The sequence below is a fragment of the Mirounga angustirostris genome, unplaced genomic scaffold (genome assembly GCF_029215605.1).
Source record: "Mirounga angustirostris isolate CCGP_5_RB_7025 unplaced genomic scaffold, mMirAng1.0.hap1 SCAF_2, whole genome shotgun sequence".
NCBI lineage: Eukaryota > Metazoa > Chordata > Mammalia > Carnivora > Phocidae > Mirounga > Mirounga angustirostris.
The window spans coordinates 71,254,364-71,280,544 of NW_026991710.1; the positions used below are offsets into that span (position 1 = coordinate 71,254,364).

At 40.3% G+C, this 26,181-nt stretch overlaps 1 protein-coding gene across 9 annotated transcripts in view; it reads left to right on the forward strand.

Annotated features, from left to right (window-relative positions):
• The window catches only part of HERC3 (HECT and RLD domain containing E3 ubiquitin protein ligase 3), a 128,711-nt gene that overhangs the window by 69,266 nt on the left and 33,264 nt on the right, over positions 1-26,181 (forward strand). For 7 of the 9 annotated variants that reach the window (XR_010409467.1, XM_064584788.1, XM_045880764.3 and 4 more), the window contains 13 exons: positions 1,703-1,833; positions 2,601-2,761; positions 5,000-5,076; positions 8,371-8,495; positions 10,276-10,335; positions 12,662-12,773; positions 13,158-13,347; positions 15,155-15,318; positions 15,451-15,564; positions 21,848-21,871; positions 21,964-22,053; positions 23,241-23,411; positions 25,564-25,707. Coding sequence is in view for 8 of the 9 variants with exons in the window: in XM_064584788.1 (XP_064440858.1) it covers positions 1,703-1,833; positions 2,601-2,761; positions 5,000-5,076; positions 8,371-8,495; positions 10,276-10,335; positions 12,662-12,773; positions 13,158-13,347; positions 15,155-15,318; positions 15,451-15,564; positions 21,848-21,871; positions 21,964-22,053; positions 23,241-23,411; positions 25,564-25,707 (1,563 nt within the window). In the remaining variant the exon portion in view is untranslated. The remainder of the gene's footprint in view (positions 1-1,702; positions 1,834-2,600; positions 2,762-4,999; positions 5,077-8,370; positions 8,496-10,275; positions 10,336-12,661; positions 12,774-13,157; positions 13,348-15,154; positions 15,319-15,450; positions 15,565-21,847; positions 21,872-21,963; positions 22,054-23,240; positions 23,412-25,563; positions 25,708-26,181) is intronic. The other 2 variants (XM_064584792.1, XM_045880767.3) reach the window with 1 other exon arrangement.

Below are 26,181 nucleotides of genomic sequence, written 5' to 3' on the forward strand. Positions count from 1 at the left end.
AACCATACAGTAGAGATTTAGGGTATTTTTTGATCTGTTAGAAGAAACTCTCTCAAAATTTTAAAGAGAGAACAACTTATATATATATGCCAAAAATACGGGTAACTACTATGAAAGGATTGCCATAAACTGTGAAGAAAAGAATAGCAACAACTCTGAACAGAAAAGCGACCACTTTCTGGAAAGTAGGATGTGCGGAGAAACTGACTCTAAAAATGAAAAATAAAAATGTTTTTTAAAAAAGGGATTGATAAGAAGTTGGTGAAAAAGGGAAAAAGAAAAATTAAAAAAAAAAAAAAAAGAAAAAAGTTAAAAAAAAAATTAACCTTGAAAGACTAAAGAATCATGGTAAAAAAGCCATGAATTCTATGTGCAGTATTCCCCTAGCGCTGGAGTTCTGCCCTTCTCATTGATCGGTAAACTTGGTCTTGGCTGGCTGTTCTCGCTGATCTTCTGGGGGCGGGGCCTGTTGCCGTGGTTTCTAAAAGTCTTTGCCGGAGGCGGAATTGCCTCGCCCTTGCCGGGTCCGGGCTAAGTAATCTGCTCGGGTTTGCTCTCCAGAGTTTTTGTTCCCTGCAAGCTTTCCGTACAGCTTTGGAGGCAGAGAGTGAAAATGGCGGCCTCCCAATCTCTGCCCCAAGGAGCCGAGAACTTAGGGCCCCGCTCCTCAGTGAGCCCCCAGAGAAAAGCCACCAGTCACTCTCATCTCCCTGGTCTCCCGCCGCACTCTGTGCTCACCCGGCCTGTGACTGAGCGTTTCTATCTCTGGCACCCGATCCCGTGTGGAGTCTCCAAACCCAGCAGATCCCTGCGGTGCGCTCCCACGCCGCTCCTCCCCGGGAAGGAAGGGGAGTCTCCCCGAATCTGCTGCTTGTTGGGTCCCTGCTGGAGGAGTAGTGGCCCGACTGTGCCGCAGATCACAGTTTATGACAACCCCGAGCTGGGAGCCCACGCCTTGGCTCCGTCTCTGCAGCCGGCTTCCCCGCTCCGATCCCTGGGAGCTCTGCCGCACTCAGGCACCCCCGGTCTTTCTGTGACCCTGAGGGTCCTGATACCACACTGTCCCACGAGGGTTCCACCCCCCGCTTAGCCACCGGAGTGACGTCCCTCAGCGGAGCCAACTTCTAAAAGTTCTGATTTTGTGCTCCTTGGTTCTATCACTTGCCAGAAGCGGCTGATGGAGACCCCTCCCCTGCTGTCTATCCTCCCGAATATCGCCTCGGATTCACTTCTCCGCACGTCCTACCTTCCAGAAAGTGGCCACTTTTCTGATGAGAGAGTTGTTGCTCTTCTTTTCTTTGATCTCCTGTTGAGTTTGTAGGTGTTCAGAATGGTTTGATCCCTATCCAGCTGAATTCCTGAGAGGAGACGAAATCCAGGTCTCCTACTCCTCCGCCATCTTGCTCCGTCCCCCATCATCATTGTACTTCTAAACAACTTTCAAAATTTACAGATGGCACATAGTCCCTTGAGCAGTGCTGTCTTTGTTCCATAAAGATGTAGTCTTAATTTCTTTCTTTTTTTTTGTTTTTTATTATTTTTCTACTTAACATTCCAAAAGAGGCATTTTGGTGAAGGATCAAGTGAGTGTCGTGTTCTTGTACAGACTGTTGTGATATGAATCTTGTGTACAGAGGCTTTTTGAGGAATATACTCAAACTGAGAGATACAATGCAGTCATGTCATGTTTGTCCCTTGTTAGAGTGGAGGTGTGTTTACCTTTGGTGCGGGTTCCTGTGGGCAACTTGGACATGATTCCATGAATGATGAGGTTAATCCAAGAAGAGTTCTGGAGCTGATGGGCAGTGAAGTAACGCAGATTGCTTGTGGCAGGTGAGTGCCCTGAATAGCTTCCTAGTGTCTGTTAAGACCTTGAAATGAATCTTGTGTTTGTAATGACAGAGCGTGTGGTTAGACCTAATCACTAACATTTTTTTTTTTAAGATTTTATTTATCTAAAAAGAGAGGGAGAGAATGAGCAGGCGGAGAGGCAGAGGGAGAAGCAGACTTCCCGCTGAGCACGGAGCCTGACGTAGGGCTCAGTCCCAGGACCCCCGGGATCATGACCTAAGCTGAAGGCAGACGCTTAACCGCCTGAGCCACCAGGGCGCCCCTCTAACCACCAGCATTTTAAGAGATCTTAACTGTGTACACAGCTACAGTGAAAGTTTGGAGAAAGTTTGATCTGAGTAAAGTGTGGCAAGGATGGGTTTTAGATGAGTGTAGCAAGATGGGGACATGAGACATCTTTTGGAATAAAGACTAGGAGGGAGGAAGACATGAAGAAAGGAAAGTGAGAGAGCCTCAAAGAACTTTTTGGAAATTTTGCCTGGTCTACCCTGCTTCTTCCCTGTCATCTCAAAGGCCTAATGCAGCAGGCCATTCAGCCTTTTTCTCATCTTGCCACCTTCCTCATTGCCTAGAGTCTCAGAGATTATAGAGAGCCAGCCACTGCAAAAACAGTCACAAGTCAGTGTAGGGTGGGATTTCTGGGGGACACCTGTAGGCATTGCTGTGCTCACGTGTGGGGGTTAAAAGTCAGTCTGAATGTACCCTAGTGGTAGAAACTATGCTGATAAGTGAATTTTTTTTTCCCCCAGACAACACACCCTAGCCTTCGTGCCTTCTTCTGGACTCATCTATGCATTTGGTTGTGGAGCAAGAGGTCAATTAGGAACGGGACACACTTGTAACGTTAAATGCCCATCCCCTGTGAAAGGTTACTGGGCCGCTCATAGTGGCCAGCTTTCAGCCAGAGCCGGTAAGAGTGATTTTCAGTGGAATGTAATGGTATTTTAAATGATAACAAAAAATTGTTTATAGAACATATATCTATATTTTACCTTGGAGTCTTTTGGAGGAAATGAATATGAGATCTTTTAACATCAATCAACAATTATTTGAGTAGTTACTATGCATGAGGTTCTATAATTGAGATCCTAGAGATCTCAATTGAGATTAAGCAAAAAAAATGTTATTTTGGCCCTAAGGACCTTGGTAGTGGTGTATAAATTTTATTTATTATTATTGCTGATAAAGAAAATTAATGTTTATTGAATACTTAACCAAGCTCCATTACTTATGCTAAGCACTGAAAACAACCTTAAGAATTAGTGGTTATTATTTCATGTTGGCCATGAGGAAGTTGAGGCGTAAGGAGGTTAAGTAACTCATCCAACACCACATAGATTCTGGGGGCAGGAATTAAACCCAGCTCTGCCTCATTCTAGAAGCTGTGCGCTTAATGCTTATGCTGTTACTTTCCTTTTGCTTTTGCTATTCTGGTCATAACATGACATGATTTCTTTTTATGCCATTGTTTTCTTCTCTTAAAAAATAGTTAAATAGCACATTCTCCATTTCATTGGAAATCAAGATAAGGCAGTCACTCAGTATGAATGACTTGAAATAATAAATCCAGTGTCTGACAAGAAGCTTGGAGAGTCATTAAAAAGAAGTTATTTATTTATTTATTTATTTATTTATTTATTTATTTATTTATTTATTTAAGATTTTATTTATTCATTAGAGAGAGACACAGCGAGAGAGGGAACACAAGCAGGGGGCGTGGGAGAGGGAGAAGCAGGCTTCCCGCGGAGCAGGGAGCCCGATGTGGGACTCGATCCCAGGACCCTGGGATCATGACCTGAGCCGAAGGCAGATGCTTAATGACTGAGCCACCCACGTGCCCCAAAAAAGAAGTGTGATTTAATAATAACTTGATTTTGAAGACTATAAAGTGACTTATGGCTTGATTGGGATTTTTTTAAGCAATAACTACCATAAGTTACCTACTGGATCATAATAAACTTAAGTGCAGGGACTGAGTCTTCTTTGTAAATCTGGCATACAGCACAAGGCCTGGCACAGACTTCTCAGTCAAGAAAGATTTATGGAAAGAATATATGAGCCTCTAAAAATGCAGTGGAACTTGAAATATAAAATAAATAAGATTTGGTTTGGATGATGTTCCCAAAAGTGAAAGAATGGCTAGGTGTTCTCTTCTCTGTCATTTGTGAATTTCTTTCACACCAAGGCATTGTAGACATGCCAGGAATGCATGTGTTGATGAAATAAAGCAATTTCATAAACTCAAGTGTTGTATAGGTTAATTTGAAATCACAAATTTTTGAAGTTTAATTAGAACCTAACTTGTGTGATCATAAATTTGTGTTTGGATGTTTGCCAAAATGATTTTATAACGTAAACAGGTAAATTTCAATTCATTATGTAAATGCTGTGGTTTTAGGACCCTTCATGGGAATGTGGGAGCACAGAGGAAGGCATCAAGGAGTATTCCGATTAGAGGAAGTTTGAGCTGTGTCTTAAAGGCTGATTTGGAGTTAGCCAGGTAGAGGACTGTGAGGGAGTGGGCAGTGGTGAGTACCACAGAATCACACAATTTGCAGGAGCACCGCGGCAACTGTGCTCTAGGAGGGCACCAATGTGGAAAGCACAGTGTGCAGGGGGGGTGGTGGAAGGAAAAGATACAGAGATAGGGGAGAGTGCGGTGTATTAGGAATGAAAACAATGTGGTGGTATCGGAGGGTCACCGTGGAATCAGCGTGACGGAAGATAAAGCAGGGTGTCGGAAATGGAGGTCCTTCTATGATAAGCTTCATCCTGAAGGGGCTAAAGAACACCACACTCAGATGTTCAATTATTTCTTAGGCATGTTACTGTTGATATTAGTGACTTTTAAATTTCACATTAGTGGCTGGAAAGATTAGAATGAAGAATTGAAACAACGTCAGGATTAGCTTGCAGTTGGGGAACGGATGGGGGTAGAGTTGGAGGGGAGGATACCATTTTGTATCCATTTATTTTTAATTGAAGTAGAAACAGTTTTGGGGCAGAGAGCGAGGGGAGAAGGTTTCTTCTCTGACATAAATGAAATGGATAGGAAACCAGTCTGAGTCATATTTTGGAATATTAGAAAAGGGGATCAAGGAAAAAGTTTAATTACTGAAAAATACGCTCTTGAAAATTTTTTTGACAGATCGCTTTAAATATCATATTGTTAAGCAGATCTTCTCTGGAGGAGACCAAACTTTTGTACTTTGCTCCAAATATGAGGTAAAAAATTCTTTCAACTATTATTTTGGGGGTGGAATAATGGTGAACCAGTATTTATTTTAATAAATAATTACATGAGAGCAATATTACTCTGTTTCTACCAATTTTATCTTATAAAGGTAAGCCAACTGGACCTGGAAGACGTTCTCTCCATTTTGTTTTCTTGAAGTGCCAATAACTTCCCTGGCATTTTAATCATAGTTCTAATTTATAATTTAAAATTATTTGTTTATGTCTACATTTGTTCCAAAAGATATTTAAGGAGGCCTAGAGAATTTGCACTTAGTTTGGCATTATTTGACTTTCCCTTTCTTCCCCATTAGGTAGCAACAAATACTAGGTACTAGAGAACTTAGTGGGTTTGTTTGATGTGATTGAGTATATAGTAAATATAAAAGAGATGATGCAGTTTTCAGATATCCTTTATTATTTATCATCTGCTCATAGCACCACACTAAAATTTCACATTGTCTCCGGTGTCACTATAGTGGGTAAGTCAGAAAGAATGACGTTCCGGTATCTTTCAGGGTTAAAGGTAGAGGAGCCTGTGGTCCAGGTAATCTGTGACAGAGCTGTAATCCCTCCCCTCCTCCTGGACAAGGGAAATCATTCTGAAACCTGGGACACAGATTTGTTTTCTGCCCTCCACTCCCTTCCTGGCTTTTGTGCTTCCTCTCCCCTCCCCTCCCCTCCGCCCACCCATTTCTACTCAACCAGCATGTAGGGAGGACCAACCATATGTGGCGCATAGATCCTTATCCTCTCTGGAAGAGCAGGGAAAGGCTGTTTGTGATGATAGAGGAATCAGAATTGGTTGGGAAGAAAATAGGAACTGTGGAGACAAGGGGCCCCTTTGAGTCCTGGAAATTCTCCCCATTCATCTGATACTCTGCCATCTTTAAATACACAATGTTCTTGCCTTCTAGTCAGTATAATTCCGTGATTTGGTAGAAAAGGTTGTGCTGGAGCCCGAGGCTGCAGGTTGGACAGTGGAAACTGACAACTAGATATTTTCCAGGTCAGGAGCCTGGAGAAAGTTCTGTTTAGTGCTGCCATCTGGGGTGATTTGGAACTGCTGCTTTAGACCTATTTTAGGCCCAGCTTCAGTGCTTCACAGAGAAATCTTGAGGAAGACCGAGATTATTTTTCGTTTCTTCAAAATGCCAGTGAAATGAAACATGAAAAGCACCGAATCTCTGCAGGATGGTAACTTTGTCCATAAGTAGAGTTTGAAGTATTCATTTCCCTAAGAAATTGATTTGAATAATATTATCCAATTTTAATTTTACTATGAAAGCCAATATGGTATCTGGTCTAAGTGATTGGATTTAAAATTATTGTAATTAGCACTGTTGGGACTGGACAAGAAAACATTGATGAAAAGGATATAAAATAATGTCATATTAGAGAAATAGGGCAGTTAAAGGTTAAACAACTGGTAAGAGTGGTATGCATTAAAAATGTAAGATAACAAAAAAGAAAAAGAAAAATAGACTATCGCTTAGGAAGGTATTGCTCTTTCTTTTTAAAAGTGAAGCCTGTACACATTTACTTATACTGTTAAGCAGAGATATTTGTTTAGACACAGAGACTGATCAAATCATGTGTTTACCCCGTTACCATAACACTTGAAGAATCACTTAACGACCTAACAGAAAGCATCTGTATTGTGACAGGCTCCATTTTTATAAATGCGACTCATTCACTTAATGCCAGGTCTGAGGTAGAAGAGGGGAGGGGAGGAGTTATGTACAGATACTGCTTTGCTACACTGGATTCCACGTCTTGGCAATTCAGTGAGTGCAAAGCATGCACTCACTGCTCTAACACATAACATGTATGTGTTAGAGTCTGTTCAGCTACCCCTGTGAATGGGGAGAGTAATTAAAATGCAGATGACAGTGGTTTTAAGGCCAGGGTGAAGAGGCAATCTTGCTTGTATGTTCTCAAGTGTCCATTTTGTCTTGTGATTTTCCTCTGTGTCATTCAAGATGACTTTTGTTCTTTCATAGATGTCCATGGCCATTTTAGTAAAGTAATGATCAAGACCCAGATAATCAAAAACATTGGCAAACATCTCCGATTTGTTATTTGTTACATGCCCTCTTCCTTTCCCATTATTATGATATCTTAACTCACAACTATGGGGAAGTAACCAAGAAAATTTACTTTGGAAGTTGTCTTTCTTTGTGTCGATACAAAGGAAGAAAAAAAACGATCATTTTATGAATTGATGGATGAATGGTTTAATGTAATTTTTCTCTCTTTTCTAGTGACAGTTATGGGGGTATAAGGCACTTTCAACTTTCTCTTAGTTCTAGATCAAGAACAGGATTTGGGAAATATCAGTGAATAAGATACATTTTAGAAAGTGAAAGTGCTTATATATTTTTTAGATCTCTCGAATAAAGGATGTATAATGCTATGCAGCACTGGGAATTTTCAAGGCCATTATTGACATGTCCTTTCTGCCACCTTTCTTATAAATGTATACCTATATACTTGGAACAAGAAATTAAGAGGCATTAAGTTTTCATAGATTGTTGGCACTATACATTATAACTGAACTTGACAGAGACACAGCGAGAGAGGGAACACAAGCAGGGGGAGTGGGAGAAGGAGAAGCAGGCTTCCCGCTGAGCAGGGAGCCCGATGCGGGGCTTGATCCCAGGACGCTGGGATCATGACCTGAGCCAAAGGCAGACGCTTAATGACTGAGCCACCTAGGCGCCCCTAATAATATATTTTGTCGGAGTTTGGTGAATAGTTATGGCAAACAATACCTTAAAAACCTTGATGTTACAGTGATTCAAAGCAGAGGGGAAAGAAGTGTGGAAAAGCCATATTCGGGTTGTTTCTCTGGTGAACAGTCTCTGAAACTGAGATTTATGTTGAGAAAGTTTTTAGGGGTAGTGTGCTCTAGAAAGGGCATCTATTTAGGGATGAAGGAGGCAGGATTGGGCAGAGGGAGAAACTGCAGGTCAGTGTAACAGAGGCCTCAGCCAGTCTCCTTGGGAGCTCTGAAGTTGGGATGGCTCTTCACCAGTCCTGAGTGGAGGCAAGGGGCCTTTGTACTCTCCCTCTCCTTGCTGCCAGATGTTGAAGGGCTAAACCAGTAGCCCCGGTTCCGGAGAGCAGCCCAGCTGGGAGCTGTCAGGAGCTGACACTCTCAGCAGCTGAGGGAGCCAAGAGGGGGATGTGGGCAGTGCCCCCCAGCTCCTGTGAAACCCAAAATGGAGACTATGTCAGCAGAAAGAGAAAAGAGCCATCCTACATAATTTCTCTTTTTTACAGAATTCTTCCCCTGCTGTTGACTTCAGGACGATGAACCAAGCACATTACACCAGTTTAATAAATGATGAAACCATAGCAGTTTGGAGACAAAAACTCTCAGAACACAACAATGCAAATACAATCAAGTATGTGGCTGCTTGTTTTCATTTTATTTTTTCCAGGGTACATTGGAATGTTCTAGTTTAGTAATTTTCCTTACTTCCATATGAGGTGGTAAATATATGTGGAGTTTTTTATTTTAGGGAATCATTTTTTTTGGCACATATTTCTTGAGGATTTGGTGTCCTTAGCCCCTGATAACATAATGTTCCTCCCATTCTCTCAGAGTGTGTCCCTTAAACTTACCTTGTTCAGATCTTAAAAATCCTCACCGATGAAGGTATGAGTTGGCCTTTCTGCTAAAAAAAAGCTCAGTGTTATGGTTGTTTACCCCCTGGAGTTTCTTCATATGCATATCCCAGAGCATCCCAAAAATAAGACAGCTGTTATCTTACCTCATCTTGAATAATTTCTAGCATTTTCACATTGAAAATGATTAGCTGAGATGGTAATTTAATGTCAGGTTGAGAAAATAAAGTAAAAAGGATTGAGGCCTTTTATCAAGTTTATTTTAAGGAGAATTTTGTCCCGCACATTTTTATGCATTTTCATTGACTTCCTTAGCATTTCCATTTTTCTGCAGAATCTAATATTTGGGAATGAATGAATCACACTCTGTGTACTCAGTGGTATACACTAAATGCGTATAATACATCTTGCTTTATGACATAGATTATAGTAGGGCAAATGACCAGGGCCCTAAACTTTGGGGTGCACCAGGGGATCATTGGGAATGCCCTCAAGCAGCTCATGTCCTCAGAGTTTCTCTAACCTTAGGTGGCTCTGACGAGGAATTCAGGCTGGGAGGTTGTAGGGGTAAGGGAAGGGGACTAAACTCACCGAGGGAGGGGCGGGTGGCTTCCCCTTCTTTTTTTTTTTTTAAAGATTTTATTTATTTATTTGACAGAGAGAGAGATAGTGAGAGCAGGAACACAAGCAGGGGGAGGGGGAGAGGGAGAAGCAGGCTTCCCGGCAAGCAGGGAGCCTGATGTGGGGCTCGATCCCAGGACCCTGGGATGATGACCTGAGCTGAGGCAGAGGCTTAGTGACTGAGCCACCCAGGCGCCCGGTGGGGCTTCCCTTTTGCTGGGGCCTTGACAGTTTACTCATTCTCGTTTTCTTATTTATAAAATGAGGGGGTGGGAGAAATGATCTCTAGAGAACTTTCTTGACCTAGATTCTATCATTACCGGAAGTTATTGCAACCCCCTCCTTAACCATGTTTTTGTTGTATTCCTTCCCTTTTCCATATACTAACTGAGAGGGTCCAGGCCTCTTCACACACAGTTTCTTTCTGGGTCCTCAGAAAGTAGCTGTTTTCCCAGTACCTCTGTTATCTAGGTAATAGGAATAAACACTCATTTCACTTATTTTCAGTTTCTTTCTCAGATAAGAAACACAATAAAAGGAAATAGTTGTTCATTTATTATTTTGCAAAGACAAATTCTGTGTTTGGGAGATAAGAGCTCAGCTTTTCTTTTGTGATTATATGTTTGGAGATGAGCCGGGGAATATCTTAGATGGTTGATGGTAGAAGAATGTTCAAGATCATCATCAGGTGCAAGAGTCGTTTTTTCAGTAGCTTTGGTACTTTTGATTTTAACATGACTTGTGGAAAATTTAAGTACTTGTCCATTTTGAGACACAATGTTTCTCCACAGCAAATGTACATTTTCCAAGGATTCATCTGGGTAAGAAAGCTGCTGTTAATGAGATCCTGGGATAGATGACTAACCTGTTGTTGAGCTTGAATAACCATTTCTTTGTAATTATTAAAGGCTTACCTACCTTTTTCTTTCTGAGCAGTGGTGTTGTTCAGATCTTATCTTCCGCAGCCTGTTGGAATGGAAGTTTTCTTGAAAAAAAGTAAGTGATTTAGAATCTTAAAAAAATACCCACATGTGATTCAGATACTTACTCAGCAAAGGCCGTGAGAGACTCCTGTTCTCTTTGAGGGTGGTTGGCCTTCGTTTAGTGGATAAGCTGCTGATTTGTGCACAAATTGGAATGCCTAATGATGAGCGAGAGGATGTCAGGAAGGGCAACGCTGATTCATGCCTGATGGGCAAAGAGTGAGACTATCTCAGAGAGAGTTGATGTAATCAATAGCAGGATTTCTTAGGGTGTTCTAAAATGTTACCCCCAACATGTATACCCTATTTGTTTTAAATTCTTAGTTCTTTAAGTAATCTCAGTTTCATTGGATTGCTGCCCAAAGGTTTTTCTTTTCTCAAAAAGAGTGAGCTTAGGGGGATGTTCCAAGGAAGCTTTGGGAGCTCCTTGGCCTTAGGTCTAGCTCAGCTCACCAGGAAATTACATTTGGGCTGACTTTCCAGTTAGGAAATAGTGTTTCTTTGCTTGGCCTTATCACTTCTGCATCTATCCCCCTCAGGAACCTCATGCAGCAGAAGGTTCTTGTCATGGGTTTTGATCTTCGGTGATCCCAAGTCCTGATCATTTCTCAGTCCTTTTTTGCCAGTGACCAGGTGAATGAAATCCCAAGAAGATTTAGAATTTGGTTCAGTGTGTGAATCCCACTCCCTCCCCCACCAAAAATGTATGTCCCTGACTGGGTTGCAAGAGGTCACTTCAGAAACTCTTCAGTTACAGTAGAGATTGCCAAGCCATTTACTTGTATTATTAGGGCAGCTGAGATGAGCTCATCCAGTTTATTTCAGATTTAATATTTAGCATTTTCCTCCAGGGAAAACTGTTCTGTATTGTGCTGATGTTGGTCTTTTAGGACAGTCGTTTTCAACCACGCTGATTTTATCTTCCGAGGGTATTTGGCAATGTCTGGTGACATTTTTTGGTTGTTCCAATGGGGGGGGTATACTACTGACATCTAGTGGGTAAAGACCAAGGATGCTGCCAAGCACCTCACAATCCTATCCACCCAAGAAAGAATTATTTGGCCCCAAAAGTCAATAGCACCAAGGCTGAGAAACCTTGTTCTAGAAGGATAGGTTTTTATGAAGGTTTGGAATGGCCCTTGGCCAGATTTGTTAGGTTATTCATCTTTAGTTTCATAAATTCCATAGAGATAAATGGGTAAAGCCTTTTTTTTTTTTTTTTTAACTGACAACTGTGCTATTTCAGGACTCCTGCTTATGTAGCTTATGCAGAATGCCTCACAGGAAACCAATTAAAGTGAAGACCACTTTTACAAAGCATAAATACATTTAGATGAAATATTGTTTTTTCTTAACAGTATGGCAATAAATATCTCTGCATATGGAAGGTTACATAAAGGACACCAGAATTAATTTCTGTGTTTGGGGTAGATTTATTTTTAGAGTAATAACAACAAAAGACCCAACAAACAAAGCCCAAGCATCTCTTTATTTGACCATTTAGGTTTCAATACATATAATTATGACTTTTTTTAATGTTAGAAACTCGACTTATATTTTTATAAATTACAACATTGCTGTCAGATGGTGTTAAAACTATTTGAATGTGTCCATCACTCATAAACGGTAGCCTGTTTTGCAAATAGATAGTTCTTTTGTAATTAATAGATGTGGTAATGTTCAAGAGTAGGAATTTAGAAGAGATACTCTCTAAGTCTCTAAAAGGCTAAGATTTATTTAAGGTTAGAAAAAATGATTAGTTGCTAGGAAGTTAAAAACAGTAGCAGTGAATTAGTCCTTGGGTGTATATAATTGTATCCCTTGTGTAAACTAAGACATTAGCTTTGTATTTGTTGTAGATCTGATTTTTTGAAAAAATTATTAAGAAAAGCTTTAAACGAAGTTTGTTCTACCTGCCATTTGTTGATGAGTGGGCCAGTTTGCACCGGGGATGTGTTTTGCCCCTTGGCACAGCATCTACATCTAGGTCAGTGTACCACAATTACAGTAAAAGGCAAAAATGCAAGAGTAAATCAGGGAAATAACACTCTGCTTATAAATTTCAAGATCGCCTCAAACTGAAATGATGATCCTTGCTTGTACTTTGAATTGAAGAAAAAAAAAAAAACTTGAAAATTTTAAGATCATCTTGAAGAAGGGGTTCCGGAGCTTGATTCTGTTGGGCTTTGTTGAAGTGTAGTATTTTTATGCAGCTTGTCTGCTAGATCAACTTTAAATCTGATCAGTAGAGACAGACTATTTTGTTTCCCTTTTCTAATTCCTGTCAGAGTGCTTGCTTTGTTTTTCTTTTATTACACACTTTCGACATTTTTGTTTAGAATTGATGAACATTTTAAAACAAGTCCCAAAATCCCTGGGATTGACCTGAACTCAACGAGAGTGTTATTTGAGAAGTTAATGAGCTCTCAACACTCCATGATTCTAGAACAGGTAAGTTCTTTACATTTACACAGTATATTTTTAAAAATGCATTTTTGCACTGCAGTAATTCAACTTTCAAGAGAAACAAAAGAGTAAGATAAAAAGGCAGAAATCTTTTATAAATCTTAACTCTAAAATGTTCACTTTGGGAATTTGACCTACCTTTAACTGTCTTCTGAGCTTAACTCTTTCTGAGGAAATGCCCTTCCAGAGTAAGGTCTGCACGGGTGGGGATCTTTGGCTTTTCATTCCACTGATGTATCTCCTGAGCACCCTCAGTGCATACTGAGTGAGTGGGAGTGGAGAGTCTATCGAATAGCTTATGAATTTAGAGATAAGGTAACTAGATCTCAGGCATGTTAGAGTTTCTCAGTATTCTTTTCTCTCGTACAGATCTTGAACAGCTTTGAGAGTTGCCTGATTCCTCAGTTGTCCAGTTCACCACCAGATGTCGAAGCCATGAGAATCTATTTAATACTACCCGAATTCCCCCTGCTCCAGGATTCCAAGTATTACATAACGTTGACTATTCCCCTGGCCATGGCCATTCTGCGGCTGGATACAAACCCCAGCAAAGTATTAGGTGAATTTGCAAAACCCAATACCAGTGGCTTTGCACTTTTTATTTAATTGATGTGACCACTGGCTCTCAGTGGACTGAGATCTGAGAATCTATTGTTGCCATTTAATATGCTTAACACTCAAATCTTACCTTTCTTTGCTGCTGTCTTCTAACTGGCCATATTTGCACGATGAGCAAATTGAACCATTATTTCGGTTACTTGAAATGATTCATGCCAGACTAATCTTGATATTTAAATATTCACAAGGTTAGATTATCCAACTTTAAGCTACTTTTTTCACCTCCTACATTTGCTAGTAGTTAATAGTGCCTCAAAAATTAGTGTCCATCTGTTGGTCTTTCTCCTAAACCTAATTAGGGGGTGGGAGTGAAATGAACAGTTTGGTGTGATGCACAGGTCTCCAAAAGAGGAGAGGAAGAGAATGACCTAGTGGAGACTTACCAAATGTTTGTTCTGTTTTTCTTTTTTAGGACAGTTGAGTCCACACTGATTTTTGCAGGCCACGGACACTTTGCTGAGATAAGAACCTTCCGTTCCTCAGTGAATTGGAGAGTGTCTCTCGTGGGAGTAGCGCCTGAGATGTTTTTATTAATCAAGTGCAGAAAGTCTGTCACCCGGCTTTTCCCTTTTTTCCCCCCCCCGGTAAATTTTTTTTTAGGTGTTCATTGCAACTCAGTAACTTCTGCGTTCCGTGTGGACTAGGATGTTACTTGAGTGTGTCTCCCCATGAATAAAGAGACCTGTGTTCCTGAGGATGGAATCCCGGCTTTTCCATATTGCTTCCACCTTTGCAGAAGATATAAAAACAGAAATAATAATGAAAGCACTAGGAATATGTTAGTCCTTCATTTTGCTTTTTTAAGATCAAAGCCCTTTGGGGGGCGTATTTTTTCAGGTGTTCTAGTAGACTATGAGGTAGAGAGATGGCAGTCTCCGAAGGAATATTACCTGACGTTTAGGTTTTGGTTTTTTTTTTTAATTTTAATTTTTTCCAGGTAGGGCCACACAAAGAGATCAGAATTGTTCAGTTTTACACTTGTTTTTAACTTCTAATTAAAGAAATTTAAATTTAAAGGAATATCCCAAAGTACAGAAAACACTACATGTATCCATTCACACAAAGATTCATGATTATCAATATTTTGCCCTTTCGGTTTTCTGTATTCCCCCTACCACCACCTTTTTATTTTCCTGAAATATTTGTTTAAAAATCGTAGACATCCTATCATTTCATCCTTTAAGTATTTCAGTATGGCTGAATTTACTTCTGACAATGTAGAAACCAATGCTATAGCCTTCTTGTCTGGTTATGAGAAAGCATAGTTTGGGGAGAGACAGAAATAGTAGTTTTCAACTAATGGTGCTTCTTGAGGGAAGGCATGAATGCCATACTGGCGCTGTTATCAGGGCCATGTGGCCCTTTGCATCCCTCCTACAGGATGTGGGTGGAAGCTGAGGTGGGGGCAGCAAGGATGAGGATATCTGAATGCTCCTGCCCACAACAGGTGTAGCATCTTGTCCACACAGACCTTTGGAATTGAACTTTTAGCTTAGCTTTCTGAATGGGTCTTGGAGGGAAAAAAAAAAATCAGGTCAAGCGCTATGAAAAAAGCTCTAGGGATTCTTGTGGATCTCCTGCTCTCTCCAGAAATGCTTTAATGGATTCTTTTTAAAGTCAGTTTTGGGAAACTGTATTTTAGACTAATGTTCATTTTCTAGCTGGAGCAGTTTTTAGCTAGTAGGCAGAAGACGTAAATACTTGATCAAGGATATGTGTTGAAATATGTCTTTTCTTTCTTCCTAAAGATAACTGGTGGTCTCAGGTATGCCCAAAATATTTCATGAAGCTGGTAAACCTCTATAAAGGTGCAGTCGTTTATCTGCTGAGAGGAAGAAAGACATTCTTAATTCCTGTGCTGTTTAACAATTATATTACAGCAGCTCTCAAGCTCCTGGAGAAGTTATATAAGGTGAGCATAGAGAGGAGCCAGTGGGGAGAAGGGTGAATAGATGGTAGGCTCAAATGTCCTACTGAGGTTGTCCATGGAAAGCCCTTTTTCAGTTGTCTGGGTTTTAATTTTCCTTATTTTGTTCTTCATCAGGTAAATATCAAAGTGAAGCATGTGGAGTATGATACATTTTACATTCCTGAGATTTCCAGTCTTGTGGACATTCAGGAAGACTACCTCATGTGGTTCTTGCATCAAGCAGGCATGGTAAGAATTCACGTAAAGCAGATCTTAAAGCTGTAGTCTTTTCTCAGAGTACAGATAAGGATGAGAAGAGCACATCTGAGCCCCAAATTTGTCCTTGACTTTGGGGTTAATGTCAAAATGTTTTGGCTGGCTTTGCATTCTTGAAACTTTGAAGTGCTTTAAGAAATCATAAATGATCAGTAAGGAGTCATAAATGGGTCGTCAGCCAGAATGGTACAAATCTTAATTAGTTGCCAACATTTTAAAAATCAAGGTATCTAAAGTAGTCACAGTTGTAGAAGCAGAAAGTAGGGTGGTGGTGGCTGGGGCCTGAGGGAAGGGAAATGGAGCGTTGTTTAGTAGGTATAGAACTTCAGCTTTGCAAGATGAAAAAGTTCTGGAGATCTGCCATGTAATAATGTGAATATAGTTAGCACTACTGAATAGTACACCTAAAAATGGTAAAGATGGCAAACTTTATGTTACATGTCTTTTACTACAAAAAAGGCAAGATACTTAAAATGAATTTCTAGCTTTTCTTGAACTGGGAATATCTGGCAGCATAACCTGTCCTCCCAGATGGTACCAATTGGCTGGAGTTGAATGGTGGCTCCTTAGACGAGGCTTCCCTGTGCCACAGTCCACACTGCCCCTTGATTCTGACATTGAGAAAAGGATCATTTGCTAATTACCATCTTCTGATAGCTAACTTACTTCAGTTGTCTTGTGTTGGCACCTGAATTCTGTAGACCACCTCTGATTTGCGATTATGGATGTGAAGATGTCACCTGTCCCTGACCTAGCTGTCACCGTATGTTAGATATGCCACCCAAGGGACTGCGGATTCCTGCCTGCCGCCATGACTTGGCAAGAGGTGCTCAATTTGATTGCAGACTGGCTTGGGATCTCTGCATGGGTTTTTAGGACCTCCCCTCTGTGGACTATGTGTAAATTGGAGTTATGTCAGAAAACCGAATGATGATTTGGTTACTGTATTTAGTGAAGTGATGTGCAACAGATACGTTTGATGAGTCCTTGCCAGTTTAACAGATTCATCACCAACATTTAACAGATTCATCACCAACATTTCCCTGTAGTGTTTTTGGAGGGGAGTAGTGGTCTCTAATAGCAAGGTGTATAAATAGGTTTATTTAACTTAGAAGATTATTTGGTTTGTCAAATAATAGATGATCAGTGCTAGACACAGTGTGTTTTTTAAATTTAAATTCAATTAACATATAATTAACATATAATGTATTATTTGTTTCAGGGGCACAGGTCTGTGATTTATCAGTCTTGTACCCAGGGCTCATTACAACACATATCCTCCCCGATGTCCATCACCTAGTTATGTGTTTTTAATAAGCTTTATGGTAACCTTGAAAAAACAAAATACTCCTCAGTAAAAATGAGTTCGAGTCTTTTAAATGGGTTTACATGGGAAATTTAACATGCAAGCTAGCAATGAATTCTGCTTTCACCTGCTAATTTAGCAATTGGAAAAAAAAAGCTTTTCTGTTTTATCAACTTGTGAGTAACTATTCATGGAATAATAAAATGTTAAGAGCTGAGGGGCGCCTGGGTGGCTCAGTCGGTTAAGTGACTGCCTTCAGCTCAGGTCATGATCCTGGAGTCCCGGGATCGAGTCCCGCATCGGGCTCCCTGCTCGGCGGGGAGTCTGCTTCTCCCTCTGACCCTCCCCCCCTCATGCTCTCTCTCTCTCATTCTCTCTCTCTCAAATAAATAAATAAAATCTTTTAAAAAAAAATGTTAAGAGCTGAAATAAGCTTTATGAATTATTTAGGCTGTTTTGTTTCTTGGTGAGGAATTAGAGGCCCACAGAAGTTAAACAGTTTTTCCAATTGTTTAAGCAATTTAGTTAGCTTCATAAAAGCCAGTTCTTCTGACTTTGAATCTACCCTTTCTGTGACTGGATGCTGAATAAAATACTTCTAATGAACCCTAATTCTTTTTGCCACCGAAAAAGAAGTTGCTGGTGTTAGAAATGTAGATTATCATGATTGCAGTCTGTGAATGGCGGTACTTAAGTGAGCAACTTTGGCTTTCTTTTAGATTCCACATAGAAGTGATACCATATAGTATTTGTCTTTCTCTGTTTAGCTCGTTTCACTTGGCATAATGCCCTTCAGGTTCACGCATGTTGTTGCAAATGGCAGAATTTCGTTCTTTTTCTATGGCTCAATAATATTTCTGTGTGCGTGCATGGGGGTGTGTGTGTGTGTGTGTGTGTGTACATCACAATAAATGGCTTTACCTGTCAAATGTTTCAGTGTGGTAGTAGCCAAGGCAGTCTAGCATATAGTTCAGAGCACATGCTGTAGTCAAAAAGAACTGGGTTCAGATCTCAGTGGTGGCCTACTACCTATGCTGTCTTAGGCAAGTTACTTAATTCTTATAGTCCTGGTGTCCTTATTTATAAATGAGAATTATGATAATATCATGAGAATTAGATGGGAGAAAGCATGGGAAGGCTTTACTTGGCAGGGTACTTAGTGGCGTGTATATAATAAGCCCTCACTAACTAGTTTTCAGTAAGCAGCTCTGGGTCACCTAATGTGTGTCATGAGCCTCCTGGTCACTGGGGACGGAGACATGTGTAGCATGTGGTGGTTCCCTCTGTGGGGTATTCAGTGCAAAGGCAGCAGTGAAAAAGGCATTACAAAGCTGTGTAACCCTTGTGTGTAAAGGGCTATGGAGCACAAAAGGAACATTCTAGAATGGCTGATTTTTGCTCATTTTAAAGACTTGTTTTAATTTATTCCAGAGAGAGAGCGAACGAGCAGAGGAAAGAGCAGAGGGAGAGGGACAAGCGGACTCCACGCTGAGTGCGGAGCCTGATGTGGGGTTCCATTTCAGGACCCTGAGACGTAACTGACTGAGCCGCCCAGGCGCCCTGATTTTTGCTCATTTTAAAGAAGAGGTCGTAGTGGTTTGTTTATTTCAGTTAATAAACTGCCAGCTTCTACACTTGAAAACCGAAGAGCACGTAGAATGAGTGGCTCCATGGGCTCCCATGGAGGGCAGCACAAGGGAGAAAGTCAGTGACAAAATGCTTCCGAAGTAAAAGCTAGAATCGAGTTGACATCTTGCTGTATGTGTCACATGGGGACAGTGGTTCGGCTCCAGGTACCGTGTTGTGCACGGGTGAGACAAGGCCACTGTTTAGCCTCAGCATCATGCAGTGATGCTGGGAAGCCAGATTTGTCTATGACAGGTACAGGAGCACCTGGTGGCTGGCCCTAAGGCAGAGTTAGCTGTGTTTTCTCCTCATGCTGCAGATGTTTGTACAGTACCTCCTGTCCCCAGCCAGCCACAGCCATGCTTAGGAAATGTGGACTTGGAATTAAAAAAAGAAGAAAAAGATATTCCCAGTTCCCCAGTTCTGTACCATGTACTTATTCCATGCTTCTGTTTAATATACTTTTGAAAATGAACTAAGGTCACAGTTTAACTCCGTTTCAAGCAGGAACACTTGAAATATGATCCATCACCAGTACTTTGCTAGTTTTATGTTTGTTAGACTCATTTTGGGGGAGTGGATGGCCCAGGACCAGCAGCCTCCTCCCTGAGAGGATCGCATATTCTTATCAGTTCACACTCATCCTCCTACGTTAGGGAGAGCAGCCGTAGAGCAAAATCCTAACGCTGCTGTTGGAACATTTATTTCATGTAATACAGAAATGCCAGTACTAATAACATTTCTAAAATAGTTAGCATTTACAGAATAAAAATCAGTGAAATTAAATGATTATATTTCAAATACAAGACCCATAGACTTATAAAAAATTGTAGACCTTCTATGTATAAATAGACCTTTACAGGGATGCCTGGTGGCTCAGTCGATTAAGTCGCTGGCTCTTGATTTCGTCTCATGTCATGATCTTGGGGTCATAAGTTCGAGCTCCGCGGCTGGCTCCGTGCTCAGCAGAGAGTCTGCTTGGGATTCTCTCTCCCTCTTCCCCTCCCCCCCTCTGGCTCTCTGTCTGTCTCTCTCTCTCTGGGTAAATCTTTAAAAAAAAAATGGACCTTCATATGGGTCTGCTCCTTCTTTTGGCTGAATAGCCTTCTTTCCTTTGACTTCCTTAGAGCTGGCACTGTGGCCCTCCCCTGGAGTGAGGAGGGTCTTATGGACCATCAGGTCTCTGGCCTTGGCTCTGGTTCCTAACCGAGGAAGTTCTGGATTTTTTGGCAGCCATCACCCTCCCCTCCCCTCCCCAGAGAGGATGGTGACCTTACCCTCCATTTAACTCCTCTCCCTCCACAGAACAGACATCAGCCTACTTCCAAAACTGGGCTCTTGCAGGGCTGAAGGGGTCAGGTGAGGGGTGATGGGAGGGACTGGAACTGAGGAGGTAGATGTGGGAGGAGGCCTGGGCGGGCTTGTGGTGGGGCTTGCAGCAAGAGGGCAGCAGGATGGTCCGAGAACTGCAGTGGGCCTGGAGAGGGCCAGGACCTCCAGACAGACCTGCTGACTGATGTCTGAAATAACTATCCTGTCCTAACAAAAATACCGGTATTAAAGAATACTCGGTACACGGCAATGCTATAATGCCCGCAACTGTTTTTGCGGTACCTCTGGTCACTTCTCTCCCAGTCACTTTTACATTTGAAGTGTTCAGAACTTTTATCTTGCTTTATAGACCAACACACATTAACGATTTTTTTTTGTCCCTTGAGAATAAGCAAATAATGCTTAGTTCTGAATATTGCCACTCTTGTAAACCCGCTTCCCTAGGATGCTCCTCCCTGGGTACCTAGACTAGATCACTTTGTGAAGTGCTGTTTTATGGTATGTGGGCTTTTTTTTTTTTTTAGTGATTTCAGTTCCTAAATTCCAAATAATTAGATATAGTAGGTATGAGAATGAGCCAAATTAGCCTGGATTATATATATGCATGATTCCATACCTTGTCTCACTGGACTAGAATCATCTCTCCAGTTAGGGTTTCTGAATCTAGGGAAATGTTCCAAGATCTCTAAAGGAACTTAGTTCCAAAGGATTAACAGGATGGATTTTAGTGAAAATTGCTATTAAATGATTTATCGAAATATACACAAACACAAAAGGAGGTAGTTCTACACTTCTTACTCAGTAGCCTTTAAACGATTATAGAACCAAACCAAATCTACAAATTAAATGCAGACAAGAGTCTAAAATCAATAAAATGCAGATTAGCCTTTTGATTAAATTTGACAGCAAAAACATCTTATTGAAACCCATTGCACTGGGGAGAGGAACTGCCTGCTGTCAGGCCTTGGGTGCCTGAGTTACCCCAGCCTATCGGCCCTGGGATGACTCAGCTCTATTCTCTTTTCAGAAGCTATGCAACCTTCCTTCATGCAGTGGGCCGAGACTGGTCTGGCCTTTTCCTGGGTGCAAATGCATCCCTGACAGAGGAAGACTGCTTTTCTTCTTTTTCATTACCCTTGGACAATTAAGTATATATAACGTGACACCAGTGCAATCATTAAAATAAATGAAAATCATCACAAGGAGGTTGTTCAGAATGCATTTTCATTAGTTTTGTTTAGGATATCCTTTTAAAGAACTCACAGAATTTTTAAAAATTCCTAGAGCACTCTCAGATCTCTGAAAGTAAGTCTGCAGTTTTCTGTTTGAGAAATACTGCTGCATATCAACAAATGTATATTGTTGATGTTTTTGTTGTAGCTATGTTTCATTTGTGATTGTTGTTATTTATTGTTATTCCCATCCTCAAAATTTTATTTAGATTTATTCACATACTGATGGAATATCTTCTATAGGCCAAGCACTAGTCTAAGTGCTTCTATAGGCCAAGCACTAGTCTAAGGACAGCTTTCTAAATATTTGTTTTCTCCTAATCATAACAGCTGCGTGCGCGTGTGTGTGTGTAAGAAGGAGATGTAACATGACGACAAATAAAATGCAGTCTGCATTATCTATTTTACCCAACAAAATTAATATCTGAAGTCAAGGTTGTAAAGCTCCTGTTTTGGAATTAGATTTCTTAAAAAAGAGCATTCTATTAATGCTGTAAATTATGGAGTCAGTGAAATGGTCTTTAAAGGTCCTTTAAAATTTTTTATCCTTGTTTTTATATTTTTTTCTCAGTCTGTACCCATCAAAACATCTGGTCTGTTCCATCAAAAACCAATCAGCCGTTCAAATGGTGTTCGCTCTCTGCATGGGCAAATAGTCAGATCGGTTATATGTTTTGTTACTTATATTTTATACTCGCAGGGGGTAGAAAGTTCAGGTTTTGCAATCCAAGTAAGAGACTTTTTATTTTTCTTTACACAGAAGGCTAGACCATCTATAATACAGGTAAACGATCCATTTTTCCTTTACTTATATATTTTTCTAGCAGTTTTCTCTGTGGACCACTATAATATCGCCAATAATATGTTTTATTCTAGGATACTGTCACACTTTGTTCCTACCCTTTCATCTTTGATGCCCAAGCCAAGACCAAAATGTTACAGACCGATGCTGAACTACAGATGCAGGTATCATATTTTAAAAATCATTTCCTCTTCTTACTGTGTTCTGTTCATCCTAAGCATTCCGTTGTAACTTTTACTAACAGGAGAGAGTCTAACAGGGCCATTATAACTTTTTAGAACTATTTTAAGTTTTTTCAGCAATTTTATGTTGAATATAACACATACATGAATGCATGTTTACCTGGATCTGGGGTTGGCAAGCATTTTCATAAAAGGCCATATAGTAAATATTTTAGTCTTTGGGGGCCATGCAGTCTATCTCAACTGTTCAACTATTTCATGTTGTAATATGGAAAACAGTGATAGAGAATAAGTAGATGAATGAGCATGGCATTTTTCCAATACAATTTTCTGTACACTGAAATTTAAATTTTATATAATTTTTACATGTGAAATATTCTTTTTTTTTTCACTTTTTTCTCCAATCATTTAAAAATGAAAAAAAAAATTATTATTTCAAGAGCTGTACAAAAACAGGCAACAGGCTGGATTTGGTCTGCAGGCCATCATTTGCTGCCCTGGTGGAGATAGGGCAATAATTAAATGGAGCTTGGTAATTCTTTATTGATTAAAAACTGAAGTTACAGAGATTTGTTTAACTTATTTTAAATATACACTTTTATTATAAAATGTAATCGGTTTTGATAAGCTTACAAAGACATTTGTGAATTAATAATCCAAATCTACCAGTTCCTATTGTTGGTAGGTATATCTCTTCGTTTATCCCTCTCTCTCTCTGTCTCTCACTCTCTGTGTATATCTGTACATACATGTCTGTTTTCACAGTGACCTATCCATGATATTGTCAATTTAAAGGCATTCCAGAGAAAGTGGACAGTTTTCAAAGAATGAAAGCTGTTTAACTCTCCATCATGTTTCTCCTACTCTGATGATTACTTCAGTCTTAATTAGCTGGTCTCAGTCATTTTCATGGGACTGGTTATGGGTCCTATGGTTCATAAACTTTCATTTAATTTCTTTTGGTTCAGATTAGGAAGATTTGTGTGTTTTATAAACATGAGTAACTTAGAAAATCTGGAAAAGTTAAAGGGAAAATCAGAAAGAACAGAATGGAGAAGCATTCAGCCTGCTCCCCACCCACCCCAGATCCAAAGGCACAGGTGATTGCTGCCCCAGCCCCGCTCCCAGGTGCACTCTGAGTAATCGTGTTCTTGGCTGTGCTGTTCCAGGTGGCGGTCAATGGAGCTAACCTGCAGAATGTCTTCATGCTTCTCACCTTGGAGCCTCTGCTGGCCAGAAGCCCCTTCCTGGTCCTTCACGTTCGCAGGAACAATCTCGTTGGAGATGCCCTAAGAGAGCTGAGCATTCATTCTGATATTGATTTGAAAAAGCCTCTCAAAGTGAGCCCTTCATTTTATTCCTCTAAATATCTTCCAGGATTTTCTTTAAACAGTGTTGATGAAACAGCAGAGGTCTTATTATGAAAACTGTGGAGTACAGCCATTCATGATTTCTTTCATTCATTTGACAAGAATTTAATCACCTCCTTCTGTCAGATCATCGAACAGAACATCTCATCTCAACATACCATCAGATAAGAATGCCAGTGGATTACTTGAGGGATTATAGGGCTTTCTTTGTCTGCTGTCTTGGGTGTACCTGCTTCAGCTCTACCAGAAACAAGCCAGCAAGAGCAGAACTAAAGCTTCAACTAGGCGAAACTATCCAGTCAGCATCTAGGAAGACTTTGGTTGTCAGATATTGAAGAGAAAGAAGGAAAAACCTAGAATGGAAAGGTAGTGAAATTGGGAAGCTGTTGACCTATCATGATAGGCACTCTCAGTACCCTGAAATTACTGAATTAAAATTTTTTCTCTCCTCATAGACCTTGCATGTTTGTGTTACTACTTACTGTATTCCCAGGGCTTAGCACAATGCTTGGTACCTAGTAGGTGGTTCGATTAATGTTTAATGAATTATCTGAAGTTGTTTTTTAAGCCCTTTATCTTTCCCTTCAGATGATTTCCAGATCTCTGTTGCCATTCCTGTTGTAAACTCTGATTTTCAAAAGGTAGTGTAGGCAAGGAACTGATTGTCTTCATGCTATTGTCACCCTTTCCAGAACATCCCATGAGTGGCATCAATCTCCTCTGTCTGCCTGGGAGTTCTCCCTGCAACTTCTGGGTTAGATTTTTGATATCAGAAAGAGAGGGGGCCTCCCTTTGCCCTCTGTTTTCAGTCAGTAATTCAGATGAGATCCTTGTTGCTTCATAGCACATCTGAGTTAAGTCTTCTGCTGGCATCTGTACAATCGAGGTCCTAGTGTCTGTCCCCACCTTTGCTCCTGTCCTGCTCTCAGCAGCCTGGAACCCAGCCACAAGGATACACTTTTTCTTTTTCTTTTTTTCCCTTGTAATTCTATAAAAGAACTTATTGGAAGTTTACATTTAGATATTAAATGTTTACATTCAGCTTGATAGGAATGTAATCAAGAGTTAACTGAGCCTTTGTCTTAAAAGTTCATCTGTTTGAGTCTTATACATATTTTTTACATCTTCAAGATCTAATCAAAGTTCCTCTGCCTCTTTTGCTTTTTCTCCACACATCTGCAGAATAGTGTTGAAGGATATACTTTTTCAAATGCTATTTTTAGCTCTGTGTCTGAGCCCTCGCCTGTAAAATGGGGATGATAATAGCAATCCCTACACATGAGGCTGCTCTCATTAGGTTAATAGGGTTTAAATGCTGGCATGTAACAAACTCTCAATAAATCTCCTTTGTTGGTCTGCTGTAGCTGTTACTGTGATGATCCTTATGGGTCCGGGATGCCCTGCATAGATGTGGTTATAGCCCCTCACAGAACCCAAGTCTGTGCCTCCTTCGAATGCCCTCCTTCCGTCCATATGCATCAGTTCCTTCAAGAGCCCCACTGGGAGAGATTTCTTCTGGAAAGTGTTCCTTTACTCAGTTTAATCATTGCTTTTTTCTATGTGCCAGAACATTTACCTCTCAATATATTTGATTCTTGGAAAATAAAATATAGGGGCGCCTGGGTGGCTCAGTCAGTTAAGTGTCGGTCTTCGGCTCAGGTCACGATCTCAGTCCTGGGATTGAGCCCCACATTGGGCTCCTTGCCCAGTGGGGAGTCTGCTTTTCCCTCTCCCCCCCCTCCCCCTGGCTCATGCCCTCTCTTTCTCTTAAATAAGTAAAATCTTTAAAAATAAATAAATAAATAGAGAGATAGATAGAAAATATATTCTCCAATTGATTATTTTATGTTTGCCTTACTGCCCCAAATAGATGGTAAACTTTCCATGGACATATGGTAAACTTCTGACTTCCTTTGTATTCCTTGGAGTACCTAGTAGAAATTTTGTGTGTTTGTAACTGCCTTGTTAATAATCAGCACATACACCTTGCAGTTTTCATTGCATCAGTGTATTCTCTGTTATATATTTCTTGCTTTGTCCTGACTTGGGAAAGAGTTTGCTAAAAAAAGATAAAACATCAAAGATTTCCCTGAAGTATTAATTTTACTTTCATTATTTTAAGGTAATCTTTGATGGTGAAGAAGCAGTGGATGCTGGTGGTGTCACAAAGGAGTTCTTTCTTTTACTGTTAAAAGAACTTTTGAATCCTATCTACGGAATGTTTACCTACTATCAGGATTCAAATCTCTTGTGGTTTTCAGATACGGTAAGTTAGTGATACTGCAGTTAAACAGATGGATTGCATTAGATTTTCTTTTTGTGGTCAGACCAATCCCCTGACTTCTGACTTTACAAAGGGGAGCATAACAAAGATAATTTAAACAATCTAAATAATGTATCTAGTCTTCATTTTCACTTGTTGCCAAGATCTCATGTATTTTGTCACCAATCAGCCCCATTTCCCTTCCTGGTAGGTAAGAGCCAGGTTTTGTTATTCTTTGAAGGGTAAAAAGAACACAGTGTGATAAAGAAATGAGTTTTATGACATGTGGAAAGTGATAGACAAGTACGTCTTACTTTAATAATGTGGTATGTGTGTGAATACTTACACAAAAACAGGCACACATGTTATTTTTGAAAATTCAGTAGGAGAGCTAAGCTTTAAATGGCATCTAATTTTAACCAGACTATAATTTAGTTCTTTTTTCTGTTGGAGTTTTCTCCCTAGATCTGCACTGTT